Genomic DNA, 22,865 nt, shown 5'->3' with positions numbered 1-22,865 from the left:
CTTTGGGCATAAATTCAAACAGACAAATAAATTACAACATGATCGTTTTCACACGTTATTTGCAAGGCTAACGACATACCAACGAATTACTGCAACGTTAGTGAAACAAAGACATGACAGAAATATCATAATAAGGACGGAAACCATGGTGGAGCGAGACTTTGATAACACCCTATATTGTTAAAATGTTGAACGTCCTCGACTGAAGTATATCATTAGGATGAGTTTCATTAGTCATCATTTTTAAATGACGCAAATTAATATATTCTCAAGAATCAGTCAAACAAAAGTTTGCATTTAGGAAAAACTCTTTCGTGCTTATTTAGAAAAAATACTTTTATGTGTGCTTATTTAGAAAATTTTTATCTGTGCTAATTTCGTTTCTATAACTACATTACTTAAGAAATGCATAATAAAAACGGTACATAAGCTTACTGTGGCGTTCGACGTTCATCAGGAGCATGCCTTCTGTTGCCGTTGAGGATTCTCTTATCCAGCTTAACTGCTTCCGTTGGCGGCAGAGCTGAACCATCAACCAATCTTTTGGCGGCAGCTCGAGCGTGGTCGTTGGTGATGGTAAGTCTTGAGAGCCAAATGAAGCGTTCTCGCCAAAATCGAAAATAATACAAATTTTCGGGTCAGTGACTTTCATCATACTCAGAGCTTGAGAAGAAAGGCTGAGGTTGCTCTCCTAAAAATAATAATAAAAGGCACTAGTAAAAAAAAAAAAATAATTATGTACGTTTCCGGCTGTAATAAGCGAGGAGAATTTGTTGCCCTAAACATTATTTTATTTTTAAATGGTTCAAATTAAGTTCCTAACTGTTATTTTTAAAGAAATAAACACCATATGTTTTGTAGTTCTTTTGCAGAGATAAGAATAATGAATACATTTTAATTTTAAATATAAATTTTAACCACCAGTGCATGACCCTAAGCAGTAGCTTGTCTTCCATGACAATGTGTTTAGAGGCGTTACTACATGTGTTAAGTGATATGAAATGATGCCCTGAACATATATACAGATCAATTATATATAGCTCTAAAATAGAACACACACATATATATATATATATATATATATATTAGAGCAAGAAAGAAAAAATAGAAAAGAGCGGAGAGTTTAAATCATAAGTAAATCTAAGAATCCATGAGCGAAAGTAAAGGAGAATATTTAAACAGAGTTGTTTAAACAGGAGAATATGTTATAATATGTACAACACTATTTATGCCATATTCAGTGACGACTAAGACTAGGCCTTTCGTTCAATACCAGGGCTCGTCAGGCTGGATTATACAGATAGTGACAGATGAGATATACCCAGAAGAAAGAAAGACAGAAAAATAATAAATGAGAAAGAGAAAACAACGTTAGAATTACACGAAGAAGCAAAAGATCCTCACATATAGTAAAAATGAAGACAAGAACTAATATATATATATATATATATATTTGTAAAAGATTGACTCAGATATTATTGTAAAACTTTAAAAAAAATAAAATGCACATTTGTATTTTTACGAACTTAGACTATTTACTTGTCATTGGACCTCACTTTTGATACTTTGGACAGTCTCCTCAGGAGAGTTCTTGAGGATATCCGTAGCTTGTCCGCTTTTAAATGAAGTAATGATTTATGAGGCACTTAAATAAATCTTCTAAGATGTTTGTAAATCTAAATTTGATAAAAGGCCTATAAAACAATAAGAAAGAGATGGAAACGAAGAACAATAACAACAACAAAAATAATAATAAAATGACAAGAGTTACAACAAATTGACAAGCAAAAGAGGAGACGAAAAATAATCAAGAAGTGTAGAAAAAATGAAATAAAAGCAAGTGAAAAAAAAGAAAACACTACAAGTAGTTAGGACACAAATGTGAAGGAAATGCTTAGAAGAACAAACACCAGGAAAGAACAACAGAAATTAAGAAAAACGATCGTGATGAAAAATAAAAGTATAACGGACTAAAACATAACGCCGCTAAAACCAGTGTTGAACAAAAAACAATTTATTAAACTGGAACGACAACAGAAATCCAAAATAAAACTTTCAAACAATTGGTTTGTTTGTGTTTGAATTTCGCGCAAAGCTACACGAGGGCTTCTGCACTAGCCGTCCCTAATTTAGCAGTGTAAGACTAGAGGGAAGACAGCTAGTCATCACCACCCACCGCCAACTCTTGGGCTACTCTTTTACCAACGAATAGTGGGATTGACCGTCACATTATAACGCCCCCACGGCTGAAAGGTCGAGCATGTTTGATGTGACGGGGATTCGAACCCGCGACCCCCAGATTGCGAGTCGAGCGCCCTAACTACCTAGCCATGCCGGGCGCAAATAATTGGAATACAAGTTTTATCACTTATACTTTTATATATGAAAAAAAAAAAACAGTTAGTAAACCTGTGCCTGGCCAGGACGTGATACAAACGTTAATAAACAATACAACATTAATATTAATGTTATTAATTTCCAAAAGGAATTAGGAAAAAGAACCAGGAGAAGAAAAACCGAATTCCGAAAAAAACACAAATACTCCAAAACTAAACCGCTTCAAGATCATTAACAATAACGAGCAACCATCAGTAATAATTCGTTCTAACTAAATCTCGTGAATTAACTCGTTTAAAATCAATGAAAGGTTTTTATTTAGTGGTTAGACAAAGAGGTTAGATCTCATGAGACTAGTCAATTTATGTAATCTTTCTCAACATTAATATTTGTACGTCACCGCTAGGGAAAGCTTGTGTCAGTTTCATAATACAAATATACTCAAATTCAACGTGCTTTAGCTAGAAGGTGAGTTAGCGCTTTAATATAACTAAGAAGTCATAGTTGAACTAAACGATGCAAGAAATAATAAACTAACAGTGAACGAAACTATAATAAAATAAAAGTACAATTCGCTATCTCACACAAGAAATAGTGATACAGTTGTTTTTGTTTGTGGCAAAGCTACTAAGGTTTTCAGTCTCTGTTCTTAATTTTAAACTGGGGAATCAAACCGTCGATCAAAGGGCACCCACCGCCAATTCTTGGGCTGCTCTTTTTCTAACGAATAGTGGACTGACCGTCACATTACAATGCCTGTTCACAAGGCGAGCATGTTCGGTGCCACGTTTCGATCCCGTAATTCGGAAATTGCGAGTCGAGCACCGAACCACTAGACTATAACAGGTCAAAAGAAAGAGAGAGAGAAAAAGGATGCGCAGATGAAAGACATAAAGTACATTATCTTAAAATGTAATGTATAGGCTGCGGAAGACGTTAAGAATTAAGATAATTAAATAAACAAGCGAAATGAGAGACTAAGATCAATGAAGGAATGTATGTAAAAGAAAAGAAAAAGTGATAAACAGAAAAAAATTAAAACATTAAAGTAGTAGGATGCAAGTGCCGAGAAAAAGAGAGAAATGTTTAGAAGATGACATACAAGTACACAAGGATACCAAAAATTAAGCTCGATACTCGTGGTGGGCAGAGCACAGATAGCCCATTGTGTAGCTTTGTGATTAATTACAAACAAACTAAAATTTAAGAAAAAAGTAGTCATAAAAACTCTACGGTAATGAAAAAAATAAGGAAAAGGAATAGTCATAAAAACTCTACTGGTAATGAAAAATAAGGAAAAAGATAGTCATAAAAACTATACGGTAATGAAAAAATAAGGAAAAGATAGTCATAAAAATTCTACTGTAATGAAAAAATAAGGAAAAAGATAGTCATAAAAACTATACGGTAATGAAAAAATAAGGAAAAAGATAGTCATAAAAATTCTACTGTAATGAAAAAATAAGGAAAAAGATAGTCATAAAAACTATACGGTAATGAAAAAATAAGGAAAAGGATAGTCATAAAAACTATACGGTAATGAAAAAATAAGGAAAAGGATAGTCATAAAAACTCTACGGTAATGAAAAAATAAGGAAAAGGATAGTCATAAAAACTATACGGTAATGAAAAAATAAGGAAAAACATAGTCATAAAAACTCTACGGTAATGAAAAAATAAGGAAAAAGATAGTCATAAAAACTCTACGGTTAAAAATTAGAAAAAGGGAGAAGAGGTAACGCAAGTGAAAAATAAAACTTTCATTATCTCAAAGTCTAATTCACAAGCTGAACAAGAATTTTAAGAATTAATAAAATTACATAACTGAACGATCCGGGCAAACAAAATAATATTTTCAATATAAATTTGGCGTATAGAGCAATTTTCACATAGTTCATGTGCGCTCTTAATTATTATCATCTTACATAATATTCAATACAACATGAAAGAGATAAAATATAAGAAATTTCTTACACAGTAAAATGGCATAAAGCGGCTCATAAGATGAGTGGGAATAATAAAACAGTCTCGAATATCTTGAACTGCTGAACCTCCTTGATGTTCGTCCACAGCGGCTGTAGAGAGTGAGCGACGTGGCGGCCTCCTCGTCTCATCTTTGTGCTTTCTCTGTTCTTGACCCAGTGATGACTGCTGGGCTCTTTTAATACCTTGATCTAACGTTGTTTCAGAATATCGATATGAACTGAGATGACTCAAAGACTGAAAAGTATCTCCAGTCTTTAGTTCAAATTTATCTTTTGATCTTCTCCACATTTTTCTCTTATTCTTATCCCTAGCAGAAAGTTCTGGAGACATCATTGTCGGACTGTGGCAGAAAATATCAAAGTCATCATAGTCTGGACGAGAGTGCTCCCGACCCATCCTGGATCCCTGAAGATCTGAAAATCGACTTATTTCCGAAAATCCCCTATCACCTGTATAGTAATCCCTCTGGAAGTGGTTAAGCCGACCTGCTAGGAGTTGAGAATTATTTTCCTTCCTTCGTGGGTTCCCGTTGCTACCTATAGGTGGCGCTTCTTGGGAAAAGCCCGAACTAGTTCCTGTTTTGCGTTGTGATCCGGTCCTGTCCATATGGAAATAAACGTGAGTACTCAAATGTTTAGTGAAAGAAGCCATTAGCGTTTGTTTAAGACTCTTCCCAATCTCTACTTTGTTCTGTTCTGCTGTAATAGTACTAAAATCCATTAATGAAATCAGTTTTGCGGTAAGTAATACAAAGAGAATATATCCAAGTGCGCAAGAAGGCTGACTATTATCACTTTTAAAGGCATGTCAGAAATGCTTTTTTTTTTTAATTAAATATGTTTAGATTTTCCAACATTAAGGAAATTTACTTATGATTCGAGGGTGGTGCAAAGGGACAAGGAAAATTAACGGCGGTTACAAACACATTGACATATGCAAGTTAAACGGTTTATACAGAGTGAGATTCTTGGGAACGGAGTATGGCACTACTCCAATGTAATAACCTAAACACTTCCAACACCTACTACGTTTGAAACAGACCTTGGCATTACTTCAACGCAGAATAACCTAAGCACTTCCAACACCTATTAGGTTTAAAATAGACCTCGGCATTACTCCAATGTAATAACCTAAGCACTTCCAACACCCACTAGATTTCAAACAAACCTTATACTTCCCTTTAAATCACGGTTATCAGGGGGGCCCTTTGCTTTGCGAATTTGGGAAGAGACAGAACTACTCGCTCGTAATAAAGAGTATGGAAATGAATTTTTTAAACGTCTAGAGCTATCAGGTAATACGATTTTTAACTGTAAATAATTTATAGGCATTTAAAATATAAGTAATACACATGGGCCGTGCTCATGGCAAGAAACAAACTGTCAAATACACGAAAAATAACCAGTGAAATGCTGCAGCAACAGGCGGTTGTCGAACAAATGCATATCGCTATTTGCCACTGACACTCCCCAAACCCAAGAGCCAACTCAGTGTCTGGACATGAAATCCATACTGATTTCTATATCGCAGCGCCATCAAACGACGAATGAACCAAACACGTACCGTCAATTTAAGGCAGTACATATGAATACGCTTTTGCAATAAGTTGATCAATATTTCTCGTTGTTGTAGGTAGTGGTTATCTAACGCGGTGTGTGGTCTCTGTCTGACAAGGAGTAAATCTTGAAGGATGTCGTTCTTATGGGTTTCTCCTCCCACTTGGTTTTATATATATGTGAGTCTTCGCCCTTCTTTTAAACAGTTACTTTAAGTTCAGGTTCGATAAACATAAAGAGGGTTTTTTGACCGTAAAGTTTGTAAAATTGTGCTGGTTATTGGGAAGATTCTTGCTTTCTTTTAGTCAAACTGAACGATGAACTTCTAAAACAAGCAACTAAAATAAAATAAACAGAGTTTATACTATAGTTTTAATTCAGAGCACATTTAGCTATCGATTCAACCACCACCTGGTGAGACTTAAAGAGTGAGGTATGAAAAGGAAGTATCAACCAGGGGCAGAATTTTAGGTCTCACAACCTACCCTCAAATCTAGCTCAATGATATTCGGGTTGATAACTCACAAAACTTTATATAGGAACAAATCAATGATGTCGAAAGCTAATTAAAGAGTAAGACATATCATTGCTACAAAATAGTTAAACCTAAAGGCACATTACATAATAAATCAGCATGTTACGAATTATAGGCAATTAAATAAATAAATATATATATATGCTAACTATAATTTTCTAATTATCTTTATCTTTATAATTATCTTAGGATACTCATCGCAGGAGCCAAGAGTCCAAAGATATATATATATATATATTAGTACTCAGTACAGGAGTTCATTCCAAATATATACATACATATATTAATACTCAGTACAGGAGTTAAGAGTCCAGTAGCATGTCTAACTCCAGGTTTCAATAGAACATGTTCGTGTGATAAAGTAAAATCCTGTATTGCAAGAACAAGAGAGAAAGCTCTTATGAAACTGTGGTATTAGTATTCCTAAAATGAATGATACATTATTCAAAATATGGCCTCAACAGTCAGGTCAATAACCTTAAAGGTCAAGCAGTACCCGCCCTTAATTTAGAACTGGTGACCAGAGTGAAAGCAGCACCCGTCGCCTACACAACTACTTCTAAACGAATAATAGGATTGACTGTCACTTTTATAACTCGCATATAGCTGATAGGCTGAAGGGGTTAAACGTCATACCGTGGGTTCAAACCTTGGACCTTTCGACATCCAGCCCGTTACGCTAATTATTAGGTCACTTACGGCTCAGTAGTGGGTAACTATATGGTTCAAATGAAACTACTCGTGTAGCTAAGTAAGGTGTCTAAAATTAGGATAGTAGAAAAATAATATATGTAGTCAAATAAAACCTCTAACATCAGGATGATGTTAGAGGTTTTACTTAACGATATAGACGTGTATCACAGTGTTTCAGGTTTTACTTGACAATAAAAACACTTTCTTTCGTCTTTCTTTCGTATCCTTTTTTATTGTCAAGTAAAACTTATAATACTAGGCTAGAAAATAAAGTATTATTGTAGACAAATGAAACCAGTAACACCGTGATGCATGAGCAGGCGTCTATGTAGTCAAGTGAAACCCGTAACACCGTGATACAAGAGAAAGCGCCTATGTAGTCATGTGAAACCCGTAACACCGTGATGCATGAGAAGGCGTCTGTTTAGTCGAGTGAAACCCGTAACACCGTGATACAAGAGAAGCCGTCTATGTAGTCGAGTGAAACCCGTAACACCGTGATACAAGAGAAGCCGTCTATGTAGTCGAGTGAAACCCGTAACACCGTGATGCATGAGAAGCCGTCTATGTAGTCGAGTAAAACCCGTAACACCGTGATACAAGAGAAGCCGTCTATGTAGTCGAGTGAAACCTGTAACACCGTGATACAAGAGAAGCCGTCTATGTAGTCGAGTGAAACCCGTAACACCGTGATACAATGGAAGATATTTATGTGAAATCTGTAAATAAAGTAAAACACTTAAAGTTAAAAAAATCCACAAAGATTTTTTAAAAGTCTTAAACACCAAAATGGGAAAGCATGAAATATCAAGTTATTCGAAAAGTTACATATTTTAAATTATGTTAAATAAGGCAGACTACACTGTTTAATTTTTACAACAACAACAACAACAACAACACAACTTTGAGAGACTTTAAGGATTAAAACCTTATAGGAATAATTAAATTCAATATATATATATATTTCAAGGTTTGGAACATTGAGAAGAGCAGCATCTTCGAAACTCGTCGATTCAGTTGTAATGGATCAGACTGGAATGAACGTACAAAAGTATCTTTACATTTATTATCATGGAATTTATAAAACTTCGCATTATTTTGAGGATGCCCTTAAACCCAGCAGGATTCATTATTCGTGGAAGCTACTTTAGAGACAAGTCTTCTCACCAGGGAGCATACTTTCCGCATTGGTTTTCCATTCGATATGCTTTTTACTTTATACTTTTCACAACTTCTCAAATTTCTTACAACAGTAATTAGTAATACACGAGTATACTGGCAACAGAACGCCTCATAAATGCACCACCTCTCAATAGAACGGACAAAGTTTGGAATAGTTTCATACTATGTATGACCTAAATTTTTTGTGTATATGAACGTGCATTAAAATTTATGTTTAGATATGATTGGTTGGACTTTCCATTTTTAGCAAATGAAGAGATAGTTGCACTAAATCCACCGACAAACGAAACAAGAGGTATTTGTGTTAGGAATTTCTTACATAAATTTATTTATCAAATGCCAACAATTCAGTTCTAACCGTTAGTCAGCTAATGATACTGTTTAACGTAATATGGAAAATGTGTTACCCCCTCCCCCAACGTTGCATCTTGATAATAATTATGATAATAAATTTTGGATCAATTCAAATTTGATGCATTATTACATAGTTGTAAGGTGTTTTCAGTTAGGATTGCTTGGAAATCCTACGCCATAGACGCGACTGGAAGAGAGAGAGGGGGGGGGGAGATTACCGTGCTTTGGCTTTCTGGATTTAAACATTTTTGTAACTACAAAGTTACCAGCACTGCCTGCGGTACAATGTCTGTAAATTATATTTATTTTGTGTAACAAGCAAACAGGCTAGTTTACCTTAACTTGTGAAATCAAATACAATAATTACAGGGAAGGGTGGAAAAGGTTATCATATTTAGAGCGCTAAAATACAGGGTTCGATTCCGTGCGATGGAAAGAGCGCAAATAGTCCATTATGTTGCTTTGCGTTAAGAAACAAAGAAATATTGAAGGTAATTGGATTAAAACTAGGGATTGAAATGTTTTATTACTTTGTGAATGTTTTTAACGAATGTCATAATGTATCCATTTTGGTAAAATTGCTTTTGGGTTATGTTCTTATCAGTTATATATTTTGACGCATTAACCTTTTATAATTTACCATAATGAAGAACTAAAGATTAAGAGTGTTCGGACTTGCTTGTATATAACCTCTTATAGCGGCACACGCATACAGCAATGCTTAAAATATCAATATAAGTGTAGAAAAATAAAGAAATCGGATTACATTTTTAAAATTCAAGTAATTTGGAAAAACATGCATAAACTTAGCCCATAAGTACTATTATGAAATACTTTTACACTCTGGCAGTCGAAACTTTGCAAGTAGATGTTTCATAATCGCATGGAACTACAAACTAACTTGATATCCGTTAAAATATCTAAATATATACAAACAAATCAATACACATACACATATATATATGTAATATAGATTTAAATCCTTGTTTATTTTTAAAGGTACCAGGAAATATGCCCCGCTTTTGCGTAATGTTTTTTTTTTTTTATATTAGAGGGCTTTTCTTTGGTATCCGTAGCTTTTACTTTGAAGACGAGGACATTGCTCCGAAGTGCTTATTGGTGTGATTTGTAAACGCTCTGCTGTGTGGGTTTTCATGTAGAATCTTGGAGGATTCCTTGCGTTTAACAATCTCGTCATAGACTTTTTGAGCCTACTGCCATAAACCTTTCCGTGGCGGAATTGTACTGCGTATGGCAAAAAACATGTGAACCAGTTACGTAGGTGTTTAACATGTCGCTCACATATCCACCACATGACAGTGCTTTATTAACTTTATATCATTCAAATAAACTGTGCTTAGGTTTCTGTACCACTTATATAAAGTAAACCTCATCAACATGAATACCTACGATGGAAAATTGTTCACTGATTCCACTTTGAAAACGTTTTTAAAATTTGCCTTGACAATATATTCTAAAACTGACTGAACAAGATTGGAATATCCTGGGAAAAATAACGTTAATTGTAGAAACTAGTAGATAGTTACACCCTTTTGGATACAAGCTCGCGAAAGAAAGAAAAAGATATAGTGAGTTAAAACAACGAATGATATGGATATATATATATATACGTGCACGTATCTGTGATTTTATTTATGTTGATGGTTGGATTTTTGGTTTCATTTTTACTGCACTTCATTCACATTGTATTAAAATTGTTTGCTGATCTAGAAGTTTTTGTGTAAAGCTAGACAAGGGCTGTTTGTGTTTAGCCGTCCCTAATTTAAAATGATAGATTAAAGTGAAAGCAGCTACTGCACAGCACCCACCGTCAACGTTTGGGATACGCTTGTCTGACCAGATAATAGGGTTTTACCCATCATTCTTATAGAGCACTCATGTTCCCCAAATGCGGAGCACGTGTTTTGAGAAATGGGACGCGAACCATGAGCCCTTTGATCCAAGCCCAGACACACTAACCATTAGGCCAAGCACAAAGCTATGTTTACCGCGAGGATCGAAACAAGATTTTTAGAGTTATAAGCCTTTAGAATTGCAGCTGATCCACCAGGGGTAAAATTTTACAAAAGACACAAGAAGTACCACATTCCCCCAAGAAGTATATAAAAACAATCTATTATAAACTTTGTAAGACTCCTACATACGTCATATCCAGAACGATAATAATTGTGCAATGCTAAGAATGATGTTTATTTATTAGAACAAGTTTGTGAACAGTGATTTATACATAATCGCCTTGTCCACGATTTATACACAAGCTATTCTTATACATTTAATAGAACGTTACATACTTCAGGAATCATAAGCACTTTTAAGTCCACAATAAGATCCTGATTCTACATATAAAGTGACAATAAATTCTTTAAAAAAACGTATTTCAGTTATATATCGAATGCACCGTGAAACTCATTTTCGAAAAGTTAAAATTATAATGTATTCCAAAATCATACATCTATTTGGACGTTGCTTCAAATTGCATGTTATTTAGTACTGACCTAACAGAAATTAATGGCAAATACTTTATGTTGTTTTGGGGATATATAACAACGATTAAACCTCGTTTCTATGTGCTGCTTGTAATTTTCGAGAATAAAAATTTTTTACCAGCCATAAATAATTAATTGTCAAGTCAGGTTACCACTGAACCTAAGACTTTTCTATACGAAATCGTGGAAAGTTATAAGTGTGACGTAAGCCTGTTTTTTTTGTTATGAGTTTTAGTAATTCATGGCTTTTATTATTTTTTGGGATTCTTGGCCTATTGTACAGTTGTAATGTCTTCTTGAATTGATTACAGCGAACAAGCTCTATTCGTAAACTTTCCGGACAAAACTAAAAAAAAAAATTTAAACATCATTTAGTAATGTGAAAATGAATCTAAACGCTATTTAGTAATATAAAAATATATTTAAACATCCATTAGTAATATAAAAATCTATTCATCATAGAATTAAAGAACAATCAAGTCAAGTAGAAAACTTGTAGAGCACTTATAGACAAGAAAAGGGTATTGTAACATTGGCAAATTAAAAAATAAACACGAAATCAATTCAGACAAATCTAATAAATCTCATTAAAGTCGACATATAAGTTAAAGTATTCTGGAATTTGATTGCAGGAAACGTAGACGCTTACGTTCTGTCATTTTCATGTCACGAGTTGTTAAATGTTAAGACCTTGAATCAGAACAAAAGAAATTGCTTTTAACTTAAGTATAAACTCGACTATATCTAGTTAAAACTATGTTGCATGATGGGACTTGATGGGACTAAAATATAAACAAAAGAAGTCAAAACAAAAATTCCTGTCCTACATTCTTCCGGTGTTTGATATGTGTATGTTCGATAATTTGTTGGCCCCCAGTGGCACAGCGGTATGTCTGCGGACTTACAACGCTAGAATCCGGGTTTCGATACACGTGGTGGGCAGAGCACAGATAGCCCATTGTGTAGCTTTGTGCTTAACTACTAAAAAACAAACGATAATTTTTTAAGTAGCCATATGTATATATTTTTTTACCTAAACACGATGTTCAGAAGATGCATGCACGTCACCAGTGATATCTAGACGAAAAGAGATGGGCAACATTGAAGCCCCAACAAACTCTTTCAAATACAAAAAAAAAAAAAGATTAATGAAAGGGTTCAAGTAAATACTGAAACTTTTCAGATTAAATATATTTTCACCTGTGCTGAACGTTTCTAAAAATTATATTTGTTATTGTAGCATAGAATCCAATGTTTAAAGTTATCGAAAAGGAATTAAAATATGCGACATAACATTACGCTATACAGCAGATATTTTTACTCACATCCATCTTTGTGGGTTTGAAACCAAATCTCTCATGTATCTGCTGAAGTTTACTGACAAGGAAACTTGTTACTCGATACTAGAAGTAAAAAAAGCTCAATATGCTAGAGAGACATGAAAACCTATAAAGTCTAAACTTTAATGTTATAATAATAAATGGAAGCTTTCCTTAGCAGTAAGCTGTAACAAAAAGATATACATTTGAACTGTTGTTGTTTTTTAGTGCAAAGCTACACAATGAGCTCTCTGCACTTTCCCCCCCCCCACAAGAAACCGAACCCATGGTTTTACTTTATAAGTGCATAATCTTGCCGCTAATCCACTCGGGGGGGGGGGGATTACTATACACGTGAGATATTATTTTCACTTTTAGTTTCTGGTTTAGAATCCGCATTGTGCTACCTACCAAAACTGTGAAAAACATAAAATGAAAAAAAGGATGATTTATGATATTTTAGGCCTTTCAAAACGTTTTTAATTTCTAATTTTTTTTAAACTCAGTACATGGTATTAGGAACAGTGAGGAATATGGGTATAAAAAACTAATACTGTAGGATTGTTATTCCTTTACTGTGTGAGAATTAACTGCACCAGAGTACAGTCACATGTTGACAGTTTGCACTGTGATAGATTGTCATTCAACCAATCAGAAAATTCTACACCAGTATTAAGCCTATAAAAACTATAGGCAATCATACTATGCCCAGAAATAGTAGCGTGAATGCAGTCTTTTCTCCCAGGGCTGACATACTACGTGACAAACATGTAGAAATTAAAGTTTTGGCTAATAAGGAATTCTCCATGTGATAAATTATGGAAAGCCTCTATGTTTCATTAGGAGCTCTTTGTAAACTTCTGAAGAGGGCACGTGAAATTGGCATTGTTAATAATAGAAGCGGTCGAGGTAGAAAACCGAAACTCTCTAAAAGTGATATTAAGTACCTCAGGGTATGTTCTGTACGAGATATACGATGGTCAAGTATACATTTCCAATGAATACAGATGCGAATGTTACCCCAGTTAGGTACACAGTATCATGAAATGATGTAAAAGAAATAAAGCTGCTGGAAAGCTTCTGCTTAGAAACCAAATGAAGGAGTTGAAATGGGCACAGGACCAGAAACAGTTAAATGAGAAAGGGTGGAAACTGGAAACGTGTGTTGTTTACAGGTGAGTTCAAGATCAAGCTATTTGGCAACAATTAATCGCAATTTGTTCGACAATATTATCGTGAAATGTCGATTATCTATACAGAGATGAGAGTACCCTGACATGCAACAAGTGTAGGCAGATTATCATCCATCACGCTGTTTCTTCGGGCACACGACTTATCAGACGGGGATTCATCTTCCAGCAAGGCAATAATTCCACACATACAGTAAATGTGGTGAAATGATATCTTTATGGTAAAGAGACCAGCAGAATACTCCTACATTGTTTTGGTCTGCACAGAGTTTCATTGTGAATATTAATGATACTGTATGGGCTTATATAAAAACTGCGAAGGTCAAGAAATGACCAAACACGGCTAAATTATGGGGACCAAACAGGACATTTGGAACGACATTCCATTATCATAGATTGATAAGCTGTATGATAGTATGGACCTTTCAATAGCTTAGTTAAACATCGGGGTTCGATACCTGTGGTGAGCACAGCACAGATCACCTATGGAGTATCTTTGTGTGCAACAACAAAAGAGGAATGACAGTATGAAAGTATTGTGTAATGGTCTGCGAAAGGCAAAGAATACACATAAAAAATACTATTGCATCATACAACTTGTTCATGTTTCAATAATGTCTGTGATATCGTTTTGTACCATTAATAAATTCACCATCTAGTCGCAGTTACTTGTTATTCATGACTGCTGTATGTGTAATAGTTGTGTGTTTCCATAATTAGAGCTATTATTGCATGTATATACACACACACACATAAAACTATTCGTTTTTGGGTCATAGATTTTAACGGAACACCGCAGTATTATCACAGTCAACTATGCTAAATGCTTTATTTCAGTTATCAGTGTGAATATGTCAGAAACATTGCATAAGTTGTATACACAATTCTCCCTTACCAAAGTCAAGTCATATGGAATGTGCATCATAGGCTACTGATTTCTTCATGAGTACATTCGGCTATATGAATTTTGCATTAGTACGATTACCTTTATAAACCACAAAACCTTTCCCTACTACGGTTATCTACATGAAATATTTGTAGCAATTAGAAACATACACTGTGTTTTTTTTTGCTCTTTTAGCTTAGATTGGCAAAAAATAAATTGTTCATGACATTATAAAATGTTTACTCTTACAGAAGCTGTCACGTTGTCACACACATTTTCTTATAAAGTGAACAGAGTTGACAAAGATTATTCTACTCGTGGATGGTATTACTGGAAAATCTCTTTAGACTTTGTGAGTTTTAGACTTTTATGGCTACAACAGCCACGTGACGTTGTATAGTTATTAAAGAATATGTCTTTTGTATTAATCTAAACGGAAGAAAAGAGATGACATGGATGTCACTGCACTCTAAGATAATCCGTTGATACAAGTTATTTATGTAGTAAGTTAGACAGGTTCACTGTCTTAGTTCTCAAAGTTTGAACAGAGGGCGACTGTTTAACATCTTGTATATATGTTTTGTTAGCTGAACCTGTTCTGTTTTTGTCAAATGAGGTGTTTTTGTTCTTGGTAAAACTTTGTTGTCCAGTATATGTTTTTGTTTAGTTTCAGTTGGAGGTAAAACTTGGAAGTCAAACTCAATAACAAACAATGAATTTTCTGCTAAATCTCTTGTTAAAATACTTAATATAAATTTATTTTTTTGTTGGATTGTTTGTTTTGAATTTTGCGCAAAGCTACACGAGGGCTGTCTGCGTTAGCCGTCCATAATTTAGCAGTGTAAGACTAGAAGGAAGGTCATCACCACATATCGCCAACGCTTGGGCTACTCTTTTACCAACGAATAGTGGGATTGACCGTCACATTATTATGCCCTCACGGCTGAAAGGGTGAGCATGTTTGGTGGGACGGGGATTCGAACCCGCGACCCTCAGAATGCGAGTCAAGCCCTAACCACCTGGCCATGCCGAGCCGTATAGTTTTTGAATTTTGACTTGTGCTTTTCTTTTCCTTTCCTTGTGCTATCATTGCACCTAGACTTGAATTTTAAAAACTTTTCAAACAAAGGTCTTAGCTCACTAGTGGCACAGCGGTATGTCTACGGACTTGCAACGCTAGAAACCGGGTTTCGATACCCGTGGTGGGCAGAGCACCAACAGCCCATTGTGTAGCTTTGTGCTTAATTACAGACAAACAAACAAACCGCTTGCCAAGTTTGGTCTTGCTAGCTCCAAGAGTGTGGTAGAAGCTCGCGTACAGGCAAATTCAAAAACACACAAAGTCAATTAACGTATGATGAACACTTTGTTAATATCAAGGGAAGCATATCTCGGGGGAGAAAATGATGTCATGATACACTCGTGGTTTAGATTAATCGAGTTTCACTTAACGTATCGAATTTAAAAAGAAAGTAATTATATCAACAGAGCACAGATAGCCCATTGCGTAGCTTTGTGCTTAACTTCAAACAAACAAATAAACAAAGGTCTTAAGGACGAGAAGAGGAATTTGTTCTTAAAGAGAGGTTGGGGTCCACGAATGCAGCTAGCTACTGAAACTGTTCCCCCATTGAATTCCAACAAGCAGAAAGCACAGATGACAAATGGTTAATATGTGGAAAGGTGTCTTCTGGGCTTCTGTGTTTTCAGTTATCAAAAGTTGAACTGGTCATGGTCGCCTGTGGCCAGCAAAAGCTTCCTTCATCACTAGGGCAGTCCCAGACTGCAATTTGTTTCCATGGACGTATGGTCAGATAAAAAACTATAGAGATGACTCTTTGAAATAGTGGTGATAGACCAACATGGTTAATTGAGCATTTTCCTGAGAGGATAATTGGACTGCTGAAAATACTATGGTTTGCAAGAAAGCTTGAGGCTGTGCGGAATACGACAATAACGTGTTTACTACGGCTATGTATCACTCTGTCAACTGAGAACAAGGAACGTGAACTTAAAAGAGCATTGAGGTCTGTGGGCACCAATCTGAACTGGCACCTCTGGTGTATTGGCTGAAACACCCCTGGAGGTTATCTGTATCGTCTACTACAGGTTAATTGTGGCAAAGTGAAGCGGATAGCATCATTATCACTCAAAGGGACAGCTGGTGAAGACTCAGGAGGAACAGGCAGTGCAATACCTGATGACCAATTTAGACTGCCTAGAACTTGACTTTATTGAGCATTTGGGGAAGGAACAGTTCAGTGAATATGATCTGGTGATACCTGATTTGTACACCAGTGTTTCAGTCTAAGGATTCATGACTGATGACCAATTTAGACAACCTAGATCTTGACTTGATTGAGCACTTGGGAAGGAAAAGCTCAGTGACTATGATCCGGTGTTAGCTGATTTGTACACCAGTGTTTCAGTCCAAGGCTTCATAATACAATATATTCATGGATTTTGCGAAAGCCAAACAAAAACCATGGGATTATAACTACTACTGTATGTTTTTCTGAATATACTTGTTTTAAGGATTTAACGTCTGAAAAAACAAAACAAAAAAAAAACGCAATTATCGAAACGAAAGTTGTTATTTCAGCGTATTTGTAAACACAGGCAGTGAAATGGTACTCATTGGAGAAATAAAAAATACGTATAATAACGACGTGTACCGTTAACAAAGAAATGTATTTTTCTGCGCAAAAACAAAAAGTTAGGCTTATACACAAGCTCTAAGTCATTCAAACACTTGTTGTACAACAGAAAGCTGAACAATGCTTCTTTGCTTACTATTAATCGACAAGTACTTAGATACTTTTCACATGTGTATAGTTATAGAACACCCATGAAGATTCTGTGCGGTAAGACAATGTTTTAGTCATAAAACAGAGTATCAAAAGTAATGTGCGGAAGGCAGTAAAGGGAAAGAAGATCACTGGAAAAAATGGCGCCTTTCAAGTAACGTAAGGTAAAACCATTTTATTTTGGAAGCAGGTTGTAGAAACTATGGGGACCGTGGATTGCCTTTGGTACACATAGCGTAGAAAGCTATGAGAAAAAACAAATTATTTTGTATTTCTTTTCAATCGGACATATAAACGCTTTTAAACTATAATACTAAACAATGCGTTTTTGCGTATTAACACGAAATAGCATATCAAAATGATTATTATTTTTTTACTGTAAACACCTACAAGTCTTTGTTGCCATACGATTTAAAGGTGAAACAATTTTTTCGTGATAACTCGCACCAAGGAAGGTATGAAATGAGGCGTGTATTTTAGTAGTTACGGACGATTTTGAAACTGAAAAAAAAGGTGACTTTTAGGGAATAAGAGCAGAAGGGCAGAGGCTGGAACCCCTCAGCCCCTTTCTCAGTGTACATCACTGAATATCGACACCTGTCAGTAAATTATTTTCTTAGCTTTACTACAGGCTCACGTTTACGAAAAAAAAGTTTATAAAAATTGTATAAGGTGAACATCTCGCAAAACTTATATATGTTACGGAATCGTGTTTTACAACTAAATAAACACAATATGACGTCACATTACTAGCAATCCAATCAAAACTGTATCAGTACAGGAGACTGTTGTATGACGGTTAGTAACGGGTTAATACTTCTGTATAATAAACAAATATTCTTTAATTTCCTGTTGTAGTCTTGATCTTTTCCTAAAAAAATAAACATATTAAAAATTTAATATGTTTAAAATTTAACATATTAAATTTAAAAAAAAACATATTATTTCAATTAACTTTAAAACGTTTAAATTTTTACAATTTTCCTGAATATGAAACTTTTCATTATTACAGCAATTAGCATTTCAGTTTTTATTTAGTGCAAACCAATATATAGAAAGCATATCATTGTTAAAGTAAACAATAAAATAGTTTTTCTTTCTGTCATATCACATCTGTATAAAACTTATAAATGTTACAGTACTTGGCATTTTAGTTGTTAATTTATTCCATTTCGACCATTTAACTATCATCATATACACATTAACAGCTACCGATATAAATAGATAAAAAGGTGTTAACAATTTACATAGTTACTGTGATATCTTTCTGGCAGAACTTGATGGAACATACTTGCTCTTTCAGCCATGGGGGCGTTATAATGTGATGGTGAATCTTGTTATTCGTTGTTAAAAGAATAGCCGAAGAGTTGGCGGTGGGTGGTGTTGACTAGCTGCTTGACCTCTAGTCTGTCACTGCTAAATTAGGGACGCTTAGCGCAGATAACCCTCGAGTAGCTTTGCACGAAATTCAATCCAAACCTAACCAATAACTTGATGTTCTCTAGATGATAGGCCTTTTGTTATACTTTGCATTGACGTCATTGTGTAGCTGGTTCTCGTGCAAGAACGTACTTGTTCATTTGATAGAAGAAGGATATGCTAACAGGATGTGGTTGAAAGGATTATGTTCTCACGGCCAGTATTATGGTTAGAGAAAATTCTTTCGAAAGATTAATGTTTCGTAAAGTCTACATTGACTAATCATATTACGTTACTGAACTGAGCAATAGATAAACATTAATAATATGGCTTGGTGTTATCGCAACATGCAGTAATTAGTTTCATATTATTAACTCTCAACCTTAATGCGTTTCGTCGCTGATGGAAAAGTTGTTAACATTGTAAAAGCTTCGTTTTGTCATGGCATTTTTTTGTTATATTTCGCCATCCAGGGTTCTAAGTAAGTGAAATGTGGTTCGTTGAACCAAATATCACAGTTTCTGAATATAAAAAGTTTTCTTCAGCATGACACGTGGCTCATCTCATAGCACCTCAAAAAATATTCTGTTGAATTAATCTGTGAAGAATGTCTATTATTATGTGAAGCGATTGGAAAATCCAACCATTTAAAACAAAGAAATAAAAAAAAGTTTTATATATACGTCTATAAAATGAACTACACGTGTTTATACTATATATTATAAAGTCCCGAAATAAGTGTTAACACATTAACACTTACTTTTAGCTACACGTGCCTCTGTACTGAATATTTACCAGTATTGATGCTTGATATCTACTTGAGTTCTATAGTACTAATTACTCTGACAACTCAATATATATGTGGATACATATAAATAGATAGAGCATTAACTTCAATCTAAAGTACGAAACGTTATATGAACAGGTGCTCTACAAATACACAATACATGATTTAACTAAGTAGACTTTTTAAAATGAATTGTTCCTAATGGCTCAGTGGTAATCTCGATTGCTTATAACACAAAAATTCGGGTTCGATCCCCGTGGTGGACACAGCGCAGATAGTCCATGTGTGCTTAAACGAAAATAGGAAATAGTGAGAATGGATTAGGAGTTCTGTGGGTACGTCACACCGTCTTGAAATCGGTTTACTTTATTTACGAGAACAAACTGACTTCGATTACAGTCTTTGTGCAAATATTTTGTATCAAATTTAATCCGTATTATTTAGACTGGTTATATCATTCTAAAACATCACGTTTAAATAGACTAAAAACAGTGCCAAGTTTCCCCGCCTCTTTCTACACTCTTGTAACAATAGTCAGCAACTTCTACTGTTTTTCTTATGTAATACAGGTATCTTGTACGACTTTCTGTGAATAAATAGTTAAGTAAGAAAAAAAAGGCATATTCTGAAACATTTTAGTAGCGATCAACAGGAGTTCAGACTGGCAGGCACCCAAACATTTATAGTAGTGCACACAGCTGAAAAGTTTGTCCTTCTATAGTACGTAGTACAATTTAGCTACTGTTAATGTACCAAGTAAATTCCTTATTATAAATTGCGTACTTATGAACTTTGAAAATAAATTAAATTTACAAAACTCCCAAGACGTCTTTGTAATAGGCGACCTATTAACTATATAAGAGATTAAATATACACTAGAGAGACATACTTACATGCTATTTTAAATCTAAACTTTTTTTTTTAACCTTACTTCCTTCATGTTGTTTTATTTGATGAACAGTAGAGGAACGGTAGCAACAACGAACATTTGACACGTGTATGTTCAGTAACAAACATTTAATTATTGAACGTTTCGGAATAGACACATTCCATCTTCAGCAAGTTGTATTGAACATGGTAAATTATTAGGTATATGAAGTTTAAATATTTTTAAAAAAATAATTAAAGTACAAAATAAAAGGACTAAGTAAATTGAAAGCCGACCAAATAAACAATAAAGAACAGGATAATGTGTTCATTTATAAAAGATAAACTTTCTTTAATTAAAAGTTCAATACTGGATGATACTGATGAGGTGACTTTGGCGTATGGTTTTGCCAATGTAAATGGCATTACAGCCACCACATGTGTATTTATATATGACCCTGGAACGCATAGGGGTAGGTAATAGATCTTTAGATATGAATAGAGTTTGTATTTTGAAAGGTGATTTAAATATCATTTGTAGTTGAACTTGTGGATAAAATGTTATGTCATATACGTTGGCAAAACCATACGCCAATTACACCTACGAACATATGGAAGTATCTAGCAGAACTGGTAAAAAACCATACGCCAATTACACCTACGAACATATGGAAGTATCTAGCAGAACTGGTAAAAAACCATACGCCAATTACACCTACGAACATATGGAAGTATCAAGCAGAACTGGTAAAAAACCACACGCCAATTACACCTACGAACATATGGAAGTATCCAGCAGAACTGGTAAAAAACCATACGCCAATTACACCTACGAACATATGGAAGTATCTAGCAGAACTGGTAAAAAACTATCAAATCCACCAGACTCCACAATTCGCACACATAGTGAAAACACTAACCACCCCATCTTGATTATGAATGTCAAAGTCATCTCATCAGTATTATGCAACATTGAACTTTTAATTAAATTAAGTTTATCTATTATAAATGATTGTTTGTTTTTAATTATGCACAAAGCTACACAAGGACTATTTGAACTCTGCCCACCACGGGTATCGAAACCCGGTTTCTAGCGTTGTAAGTCCGCAGACATACCGGTGTGCCACTGGGGGGGCATTATAAATGAACTCCCAACTTTAAATAATAACACAGTTTCACTACAGTTAAGTTTGTTCTGAGTAACTTGTATAATATTGTTATAATTGCTGCATTATCCTATTCTTTCTTGTTTATTTGTTTTTTTACATTTACTTCGTCCTTTTATTCCCTATTTTAATTACTTTTTATAAAATTTTTAAACTTTATAAATTTTTGTACCTAATAATTTACTATGTTCAATATATCTTGCTGAAGATGGAATATGTATATTCCGAAACTTTTAAGAATTAAATGTTTGTTACTGAATATACACATGTCAAATGTTCGTTGTTGTAGCCGTCATCCTGTTGTCCATCATTAAACTTCAAGTCCCATCGATGAATCTGTTTCATTTGAGTATTGATTTAACTCTTACAAGTACTGTGCGAACTACATTAAAAAAATGAAACACGTGAACATCTTGTTATTCCTAATGAAAAACTTAAAGTATGCATACACACTTTTCTGATGCTCACAAAAGAAATTATGTTTCAATTATCTTTTAAGAATTAGATTTCACTAAACAATAAAACGAACAAAATGTAGAGATGTCACTCTTGTGTATGTTATACACAATGCTTGTTTGTTTTATAGCAAAGCCACATTGAACTATCTGCTGTGTCCACCGTGGAAAATCGAACCCCACATGCTAGAATTGCAAATCCGTAAACTTATCGCTGTTTTACTGGGGGACTATACATGAAGTATTACCAGTAAAAGATGTATTAATTTCTGGTTACGTATTTAATAAAAACTGGAATCACTCTAAGAACTATTTGGAATAAATAAAGACAAAACAACCGACTGTTAAGAGAAGGCCTAAGTCTATATCCAGTTATTTAAATTGTAAAAGTTTCAAGGAGAAGAGGTAATTTAATCATATAAATTGTTATTGATTTTCAGTAAGTCTACAGAACATCACTTTCATGTTGTTTTTAAGTACAAAGCTACATAATGGGCTATCTGCACTCTGTCCACCGCAGGTAACTGAACTCCGAATTTTAACACTGTAAGTCCATAAACTTACTGCTGACCCACTGGGGGACATATCACAATAGTTAACTGAAAAGAATTATTTACCTAAAATTCTGTTCAATAACGTTTCACTTGTACTTAAAATATTAACGATATTTGGATTAATTATGTTTGAGCCTACTGCGTATCAGAATTGAAGTTGTAAATGAACGATGTTTCACGGTAATGTCAAGAATTAGGAAACGCTTTTTAAATCTTTATATATATATATATATAGTTTTAGAAAACGTATAATCCAATCACGTAT

The 22,865-nt window shown here is 34.5% G+C and overlaps 1 protein-coding gene across 1 annotated transcript; it reads right to left on the bottom strand.

The window, feature by feature from the left end:
* Positions 1 to 394: 394 nt before the first annotated feature.
* On the bottom strand, positions 395 to 18,667 carry LOC106472591. The gene is made up of 3 exons (XM_013933246.2): positions 18,600 to 18,667; positions 4,312 to 4,921; positions 395 to 691 (listed from the first exon to the last, which is right to left on the bottom strand). Coding segments are annotated over exons 1-3 (909 nt in total). The 5' UTR covers positions 18,602 to 18,667.
* Positions 18,668 to 22,865: the final 4,198 nt, after the last annotated feature.

This window comes from Limulus polyphemus, unplaced genomic scaffold (assembly GCF_000517525.1).
Source record: "Limulus polyphemus unplaced genomic scaffold, Limulus_polyphemus-2.1.2 Scaffold5450, whole genome shotgun sequence".
Lineage (NCBI taxonomy): Eukaryota > Metazoa > Arthropoda > Merostomata > Xiphosura > Limulidae > Limulus > Limulus polyphemus.
The sequence above is the reverse complement of the archived record's forward strand: the minus strand, read 5'-3'. Positions and strand labels throughout refer to the sequence as shown.